The 10,000-nt window shown below is 42.9% G+C and overlaps 1 protein-coding gene across 2 annotated transcripts in view; it reads left to right on the forward strand.

Moving 5' to 3' along the window:
* Positions 1-10,000, forward strand: part of LOC138959449 (uncharacterized protein KIAA0513-like) — a 28,689-nt gene that overhangs the window by 1,976 nt on the left and 16,713 nt on the right. For both annotated transcript variants that reach the window (XR_011453721.1, XM_070330952.1), the window contains exon 2: positions 1,750-1,794. Coding sequence is in view for 1 of the 2 variants with exons in the window: in XM_070330952.1 (XP_070187053.1) it covers positions 1,750-1,794 (45 nt within the window). In the remaining variant the exon portion in view is untranslated. The remainder of the gene's footprint in view (positions 1-1,749; positions 1,795-10,000) is intronic.

Raw genomic sequence — 10,000 nt, forward strand, 5'->3', positions numbered from 1 at the left:
GCGTGTGTATGTCTGTGGTAGAAACTCTAACATTTGAAGACGTCACATTACATTGACGTCACATTATGACGTAAGAGGGTTAGACGTCACGCGAAGGAAGTACTGAAAGTCTCGGTCATTATTATTTTGAGCGGGCCGAGACTAGTTGGCAGTCGTGTCCCTGTAAGTAGGCTACATGCAGACAGACAGATCTAGATCTAGTGTCTCGCTTTCTTGCACAGTTTCACCTATGCTCTTTCTGTGTGTGTGTGTGTGTGTGTGTGTGTGTGTGTGTGTGTGTGTGTGTGTGTGTGTGTATGTGTGACGGAGTGATTGAGTTTGTGTTACTGTTTGTCGATTTCTTACGTGAGCCTTGAAGGCTTCGCCTCTTGTTTTCAAGTATGTAGATAGACGGGAGAGATGTTCGCAGAAAAGAGAAAAGAATCTCAGGTAGCTAATTTTTTCTTCCGTTATTTTTTTTTCGGGGGGGGGGGGGGGGTGTAGCGGTGCAGAATAAGACGCAGACTCAGGAGTGGCAGCTGGCTGAGGTCAACCGGAAGGCAGGAAAGGGGTCTTTACGTGGATGGACTGGGCGGGTTTCAACCATGGTTAGATTGAGGGATGGACTGAGAGCTGTGGTTCCGAGTGAGGACATGTTGGGCCCAGGCTGCACACACTTTTCATGGTTAGATTGAGGGATGGACTGAGAGCTGTGGTTCCGAGTGAGGACATGTTGGGCCCAGGCTGCACACACTTTTCATGGTTAGATTGAGGGATGGACTGAGAGCTGTGGTTCCGAGTATGAGGACATGTTGGGCCCAGGCTGCACACACTTTTCATGGTTAGATTGAGGGATGGACTGAGAGCTGTGGTTCCGAGTATGAGGACATGTTGGGCCCAGGCTGCACACACTTTTCATGGTTAGATTGAGGGATGGACTGAGAGCTGTGGTTCCGAGTATGAGGACATGTTGGGCCCAGGCTGCACACACTTTTCATGGTTTGATTGAGGGATGGACTGAGAGCTGTGGTTCCGAGGGAGGACATGTTGGGCCCAGGCTGCACACACTTTTCATGGTTTGATTGAGGGATGGACTGAGAGCTGTGGTTCCGAGGGAGGACATGTTGGGCCCAGGCTGCACACACTTTTCATGGGGGCCTTCAACTAACAGACGATTTTCGGAAATAACTCTGTCGGGTTTGTATAAGTTTTGGAAGAGTGAATACCTTTGCCAAAACCTCTGACAATCATTGAAGGGGTTCGCAAGGGCTGCGATCAGAACTATCTAGCTGCAGTCTTTGAGGCAAACACACGGCTCTACACGTTGTCTGCAACCTGTATAATATCATATTCTTTGGATTTTATTCATCCGTACTTCTGTTCGTCTATCTTCCAACCCCTTCTGTCATCCCCCTCACTAGACCTCCTCTCTCTCTCTAGCTCTCTCTCTCTCTCTCTCTCTCTCTCTCTCTCTCTCTCTCTCTCTCTCTCTCTCTCTGTCTGTCAGTGTTAACGCTACTGTGGACCTCTCTCTCTCTCTCTTTCTCTCTCTCTCGCTGTGTGTGTGTGTCTCTCTCTCTCTCTCTCGTGTGTGTGTGTGTGTGTGTGTGTGTGTGTGTGTGCGTGTCTGTTTGTCTGTGTTAACACTACTGTGGACCTCTCTGCGCGTGCTGTTGTTGTTAGCACACAGAGAGCTCACCAGTAAACAATGCTACATCACCATGACGCATTCCATGTGACCAGTATCTGTAACACTCTCTTCTGTTTCAGTACGCCCCAGGGAGACTCTGGTTTGCCCGATACGTCAACTCGCAGGTACGGCAGTATGGACATCGGTCATGCAGCCCTCTAGACAGGGGGTGCGCAATGGTTAAAGGCATTCCTTAATTGACGCTTTTTGAAAATAACTCCGTCGGGTTTGTATTGGTTGTGAAAGAGTGAATGCCCTTGACCTTGCTTTTCCTCTGACAAATTACTTCACGCGTGCTCCTGTCCTCGTGTTTCCGACACACCCCTCGCTAGTGATTGGCCCCTCCAATGTTTGTCCGAGCAAAAAGCAAGGGTATTCACTCTTTCACTACCCTTACAAACCCGACAGAGTTATTTTGGGAATTGGTCTATTTAGCCCCAGGTTGACTTCGCCAAGATTCTGCGGAGTCTTTTTAGCGAACATTCAGTACCAAAGCTTTGTGCAGCGATCTTTGTGAAGGAGTCTTTTTACCGAACATTCAGTACCAAAGCTTTGTGCAGCGATCTTTGTGAAGGAGTCTTTTTAGCGAACATTCAGTACCAAAGCTTTGTGCAGCGATCTTTGTGAAGGAGGCTTTGTGAGATCAACCTCGCCCAGTTTGATTTTGTTTTTGTTTTTGTCAGGCTTTCGGAATTTGAAGGTTACTTCGAGGTGTATTACTATTTTATTTGGTATTGTGTACAGAATTATTTATTCAAGTAGGTTCTGGTGACGCGCATAGAACTATTCTAGGATTTGTGCTATGTTAGTATTCTCATTATCAGTATTATTATTTAGTGTCACATTTTGGCGGGCTCTAATTTGTTAACGACGCTCCCAAGCCCCGGGAAGACCTGTCAGAATACAATGTTCACTTGTAGTCCAGGCATATTAGAGAACAACGTTGAAGTGACAATGACTAGGTTTAAAATGTCCCTTATCAGAAAGTTCAACCTCAGTCCTTTGATGTTTATTAAACACATTTTCATATAAAGTTGGCGCTTCATACGGAAAAATGGCTTTGAAATTGACCCAAATCCTTCTTTGGGCTCTGTAAATGTCGTTTGGGGGTATGGTTGTAAAATGGTATCTACTGGTCACCCCAATGTATAAACTGAAAACTCTTTCTGCACCAGAACACGCAGAAAGGATTGTATCTGCCTGATGTCTGATGCTTTTCAAAATCCCCAACCACTAACACCTTCAAAACGGACTTTAACTGACACTGTTGTTTTTCCCTATATAATCCTTACTATTTTTCCGAGACGTCGTCGTGTTGTGTATTTAGCTTGCCACAACCTCATACATGGTCCTAAAAGTTAAAGTTGAAGAAAATACTAAAGATAAATGAAAAAGCTGACGCAGTGTCATTCGCACCGTGAATCCCCCCATGGGAACATACTAAAGTCTGGTTCCAAATAGGCTCAATTTCCTTCTATTTCTTTGTATTTCTGCCTCGTAGGGGTAGGGGTGTTCAAACCAAAGGCACCTTTAAACCAAAATTCAAATCACACATCTTACAATACTAAGACACTCAGCAGTAAAAGGGTGTCTGCTGGTAAAAAATTCCAAACAATCCTAAAAGTACTTCACTACTAAAAGTGCTTTTAAAAAGAGCCGTTATTTTTCCCTCTATATTCAGTATTGTGTTTTCTGCGAACATGTAGTCTATTTAGATGGTTGTCGTGTGCACTTGAGTTGCTAAAGCGTTTTCAGTTGGGCATATGTCGAAAAGCAAAGAATTAGCCCTTTGAAAACCATCAGAACTGTCACACAAAAATAACATTTACCTATCTCACCAACTGACCAAACATAGGGCTTTTCCTTATGTATTATGTATTGTCGTGTTTTTTGCAGCATACTTGTGAAAACAGCCACCACTGTTGTAAATGATACTTTAAAGAGCATTATTTCATTTTTACAGTTGAAGGACAACCTGGACTGCCGTATATTACAGCTGTTTTACAATCAGCCAAAATTTTCTTAACAAACGTATGTTAAGAACAACTCCCATAGTGAAATTGAAGGAAAACAAATTGAAAATCCCCCTGCCATAGAGGAGCTAAAGAATCAACAATAAACGACTGCATGGATAGCTTGATGCACGAATGCATTGCGGACATGTTTGTCTCCAACCAAGAGAAAGTTCCAAAAAATCCATTTTGTGCTTCTTATTATACAGTGACGTCAAAGACAGCCTTTTCTGCTGTTCATACATTCAGGGGTTATGGTTACACTAAACGACGTAGTTGTAGCCATACTACCATCCAGATTTATTTTTTCCTTGCGAGCAGTCACAGGGTGTTTGTGCTGTCTGCCAACCGTTAGATGACCCCGCCCAAGTCTGTTAAGGGACCGTTTGACCGTTATAGAACGCGTCTTTTTGATTTTTTGGCACAGTTGGAAACGGTTGATTTTTATCCCTACCATTGTTTCCAAACATTATATAGGAATGTTTTGTGAACAACGGATAATAGCCGCTACTCGCATGTGTAGCAAAAGTGAGCGTACATACTCACCCTGGTCGTCCAGCCGTTGTCCGTTGCCCGTCTTTATCTGTCTGTACTGAACATTACCTTTGGATATTTCTCCAACGCTATGAAGTGAAGAAACACCAAATGTTGCAAAATGTTGTATGACCCCAAGAGCTCAAAAAAGATACTTGAGAACCTTGACCTTACCTTAAGGTCAAGGTCACAGGGAGAATGAATGTGGTCTAAAAACTGCAAAATTTCACATTGTGCCAGTTTTCTGGAAAACAAATTAAAAACAGCGGGCTTAGTTTTGTATGGTATACAAGAAAAAGAAAGCCTTATCTTCTGATACCATTTTGGTTGACCTCGCTTCAATGTCAAGGTCACAGGAGTCCTTCAAAGTTGAATTGTATACATGTTTTGAAGTGACCTTGACCCTGAACTATGAAAAAAATCTTTCAAACTTCATAATTGTGTGGGGCACATGTTATATACTGATATTGAGCCACATTTAGTCACATATCATCAAGGTCAAGGTCACTTTGCCCCTTATGAAATGTGACTGAAACGGGCAATTGAATCACTAAAAGTGACAATGTCTCTTTGTAGAAAGTGCCAATAAGTATGTTTATGCTTCCTATGTCTTGAATTGATAGCCTTGTGATGTGTGACCTTTGATGATCTTGACCTTGGCCAAAGGTCATGTGTAATTTGGTAGGAAAAATCTGTAAAACAGTTCTAATAGTGTACAATGTCCTTGCCAGCTTCAGTTGTTAGACCTTCACCTTCAAGGTCACCTGAAGGTCAAGGTCACTTTAAGACAAAGGTCAAGCATGAGAGTCGCATGGGCTTTGCTTTGTTAAGATTTTTTACCAAGACACATGGATTTCTTTACCCGGCTTGGTCACATTTTTCATAGGGGTCAATGTGACCTTGACCCTAACGATATGTGACCAGATGTGGCTCACTATGAAATTCTAACAAACGCCCCACTCAGCGTCCATAGTAAAGTTAAAGGGGCAAGCTCACATCAAAATATGTCTACAATTCAATTTTGAAGGGCTCCTCTGACCTTGACATTGAAGCGAGGTCAACCAAAATGGTATCAGAAGATAAGGCTTTCTTTTTCTTGTATACCATACAAAACTAAGCCCGCTGTTTTTAATTTGTTTTCCAGAAAACTGGCACAATGTGAAATTTTGCAGTTTTTAGACCACATTAATTCTCCCTGTGACCTTGACCTTATGGTAAGGTCAAGGTTCTCAAGTATCTTTTTTGAGCTCTTGGGGTCATACAACATTTTGCAACATTTGGTGTTTCTTCACTTCATAGCGTTGGAGAAATATCCAAAGGTAATGTTCAGTACAGACAGATAAAGACGGGCAACGGACAACGGCTGTACGACCAGGGTGAGTATGTACGCTCACTTTTGCTACACATGCGAGTAGCGGCTATTATCCGTTGTTCACAAAACATTCCTATATAATGTTTGGAAACAATGGTAGGGATAAAAATCAACCGTTTCCAACTGTGCCAAAAAATCAAAAAGACGCGTTCTATAACGGTCAAACGGTCCCTTAACAGACTTGGGCGGGGTCATCTAACGGTTGGCAGACAGCACAAACACCCTGTGACTGCTCGCAAGGAAAAAATAAATCTGGATGGCAGTATGGCTACAACTACGTCGTTTAGTGTAACCATAACCCCTGAATGTATGAACAGCAGAAAAGGCTGTCTTTGACGTCACTGTATAATAAGAAGCACAAAAGGGATTTTTTGGAACTTTCTCTTGGTTGGAGACAAACATGTCCGCAATGCATTCGTGCATCAAGCTATCCATGCAGTCGTTTATTGTTGATTCTTTAGCTCCTCTATGGCAGGGTGATTTTCAATTTGTTTTCCTTCAATTTCACTATGGGAGTTGTTCTTAACATACGTTTGTTAAGAAAATTTTGGCTGATTGTAAAACAGCTGTAATATACGGCAGTCCAGGTTGTCCTTCAACTGTAAAAATGAAATAATGCTCTTTAAAGTATCATTTACAACAGTGGTGGCTGTTTTCACAAGTATGCTACAAAAAACACGACAATACATAATACATAAGGAAAAGCCCTATGTTTGGTCAGTTGGTGAGATAGGTAAATGTTATTTTTGTGTGACAGTTCTGATGGTTTTCAAAGGGCTAATTCTTTGCTTTTCGACATATGCCCAACTGAAAACGCTTTAGCAACTCAAGTGCACACGACAACCATCTAAATAGACTACATGTTCGCAGAAAACACAATACTGAATATAGAGGGAAAAATAACGGCTCTTTTTAAAAGCACTTTTAGTAGTGAAGTACTTTTAGGATTGTTTGGAATTTTTTACCAGCAGACACCCTTTTACTGCTGAGTGTCTTAGTATTGTAAGATGTGTGATTTGAATTTTGGTTTAAAGGTGCCTTTGGTTTGAACACCCCTACCCCTACGAGGCAGAAATACAAAGAAATAGAAGGAAATTGAGCCTATTTGGAACCAGACTTTAGTATGTTCCCATGGGGGGATTCACGGTGCGAATGACACTGCGTCAGCTTTTTCATTTATCTTTAGTATTTTCTTCAACTTTAACTTTTAGGACCATGTATGAGGTTGTGGCAAGCTAAATACACAACACGACGACGTCTCGGAAAAATAGTAAGGATTATATAGGGAAAAACAACAGTGTCAGTTAAAGTCCGTTTTGAAGGTGTTAGTGGTTGGGGATTTTGAAAAGCATCAGACATCAGGCAGATACAATCCTTTCTGCGTGTTCTGGTGCAGAAAGAGTTTTCAGTTTATACATTGGGGTGACCAGTAGATACCATTTTACAACCATACCCCCAAACGACATTTACAGAGCCCAAAGAAGGATTTGGGTCAATTTCAAAGCCATTTTTCCGTATGAAGCGCCAACTTTATATGAAAATGTGTTTAATAAACATCAAAGGACTGAGGTTGAACTTTCTGATAAGGGACATTTTAAACCTAGTCATTGTCACTTCAACGTTCCCTTCACTAAAGTGGCTAAGATGCCTGGACTATTGGTGCTGGGTCATTCCTAGCTACAATAAACGGGATTTTCAGCATTAAAAACGTGCATTTCTTATCCTCGTGCAACGCATTTTATATATATACCTCTAGACTCTGTCCTAGCTTGTACATGGTTGAGAAAGACCGCCCCTCCACTTGACAGTTAGCCCCTCCACTTGACAGTTAGCCCCTCCACTTGACAGTTAGCCCCTCCACTTACACACAGTTAGCCCCTCCACTTACACACAGTTAGCCCCTCCACTTACACACAGTTAGCCCCTCCACTTACACACAGTTAGCCCCTCCACTTGACAGTTAGCCCCTCCACTTGACAGTTAGCCCAGTTAGACAGCCCAGTTCAGCAGTTGGACAGTTAGCCCAGTTAGACAGTTAGCCCAGTTAGACAGTTAGCCCAGTTAGACAGTTAGCCCAGTTAGACAGATAGCCCAGTTGGACAGTTAGCCCAGTTGGACAGTTAGCCCAGTTAGACAGTTAGCCCAGTTAGACAGTTAGCCCAGTTAGACAGATAGCCCAGTTGGACAGTTAGCCCAGTTGGACAGTTAGCCCAGTTAGACAGTTAGCCCAGTTAGACAGTTAGCCCAGTTAGACAGTTAGACAGTTAGCCCAGTTAGACAGTTAGCCCAGTTAGACAGTTAGACAGTTAGACAGTTAGACAGTTAGACAGTTAGACAGTTAGACAGTTAGACAGTTAGCCCAGTTAGACAGTTAGCCCAGTTAGACAGTTAGACAGTTAGCCCAGTTAGACAGTTAGCCCAGTTAGACAGTTAGCCCAGTTAGACAGTTAGCCAGTTAGACAGTTAGCCCAGTTAGACAGTTAGCCCAGTTAGACAGTTAGCCCAGTTAGACAGTTAGCCCAGTTAGACAGTTAGACAGTTAGACAGTTAGACAGTTAGACAGTTAGACAGTTAGCCCAGTTAGACAGTTAGACAGTTAGACAGTTAGACAGTTAGACAGTTAGACAGTTAGACAGTTAGACAGTTAGACAGTTAGACAGTTAGACAGTTAGCCCAGTTAGACAGTTAGCCCAGTTAGACAGTTAGCCCAGTTAGACAGTTAGCCAGTTAGACAGTTAGCCCAGTTAGACAGATAGCCCAGTTGGACAGTTAGCCCAGTTGGACAGTTAGCCCAGTTAGACAGTTAGCCCAGTTAGACAGTTAGCCCAGTTAGACAGTTAGCCCAGTTAGACAGTTGGCCCAGTTAGACAGTTAGCCCAGTTAGACAGTTAGCCCAGTTAGACAGTTAGCCCAGTTAGACAGTTAGCCCAGTTAGACAGTTAGCCCAGTTAGACAGTTACCCCAGTTGGACAGTTAGCCCAGTTAGACAGTTAGCCCAGTTAGACAGTTAGCCCAGTTAGACAGTTAGCCCAGTTAGACAGTTAGCCCAGTTAGACAGTTAGCCCAGTTAGACAGTTAGCCCAGTTAGACAGTTAGCCCAGTTAGACAGTTAGCCCAGTTAGACAGTTAGCCCAGTTAGACAGTTAGCCCAGTTAGACAGTTGGCCCAGTTAGACAGTTAGCCCAGTTAGACAGTTAGACAGTTAGACAGTTAGCCCAGTTAGACAGTTAGCCCAGTTAGACAGTTAGCCCAGTTAGACAGTTAGCCCAGTTAGACAGTTAGTCCAGTTAGACAGTTAGCCCAGTTAGACAGCCCAGTTCAGCAGTTGGACAGTTAGCCCAGTTAGACAGTTAGCCCAGTTAGACAGTTAGACAGTTAGTCCAGTTAGACAGTTAGACAGTTAGACAGTTAGACAGTTAGCCCAGTTAGACAGTTAGCCCAGTTAGACAGTTAGCCCAGTTAGACAGTTAGCCCAGTTAGACAGTTAGCCCAGTTAGACAGTTGGCCCAGTTAGACAGTTAGCCCAGTTAGACAGTTAGCCCAGTTAGACAGTTAGCCCAGTTAGACAGTTAGCCCAGTTAGACAGTTAGCCCAGTTAGACAGTTAGCCCAGTTAGACAGTTAGCCCAGTTAGACAGTTAGCCCAGTTAGACAGTTAGCCCAGTTAGACAGTTAGCCCAGTTAGACAGTTAGCCCAGTTAGACAAAAGCCAACAGCCTGACTGCGTTCTGTACTGAGTTGGATTGTTTTATCAATTAATAGTAATACATCAAAAGCCACTGGAGTTACCAATTTTTATTTTTTGGAATTTTTTTATTTTATCCAGCTGCCATTTGTTTATTTCATTCGTTCGTGAGCTACAGTTTTTACCATGGCGAAATACCAGCTTGTGCTTCGGATTACTTTTTATGACCCCCCCCCCACCCCCCCCCCCCTCCACTCACCCCCCCCCTTCCCCCTTGAAGAGCAGGACTGGAATAGCCACAAATCAAGTGGAATTTACGGCGTAGAACAATACTTGTCGTGATGCTGTAGACCTATGTTATTTCGAGACCAACCTTTTTCATGATTTTCAAAGAGCTGTCTGACCCAGAACGCACTTGTTCACTGCAGTTTTTGCCACGACTAAATTATTGAAGCGCTATGGGAGGGTTGCGGTGCAAGACAATACTTTTTCCCTGGTCTGCCTGTGATCAATCTTCACCAAAAAGCCTTTTTTCTGCGTTTTTCTTCTTTTTTTCTGTTTCCTTTTTGGAGTGGTTTGCAGAGACTGAAACATTTTTAGTTTGTATTTTTGTTTAAAGGGCCAGTATCAGCTTTTCTTTTACGCTGATGATTCGAGAATGGTGGAAACTTTGTTGCATGCTTATTCGATTCTGTTTGTTTGTTTCTGTAACATTGAACAAAAAGGGAC

The sequence above is a fragment of the Littorina saxatilis genome, linkage group LG1 (genome assembly GCF_037325665.1).
Source record: "Littorina saxatilis isolate snail1 linkage group LG1, US_GU_Lsax_2.0, whole genome shotgun sequence".
NCBI classification, from domain to species: Eukaryota; Metazoa; Mollusca; class Gastropoda; order Littorinimorpha; family Littorinidae; genus Littorina; species Littorina saxatilis.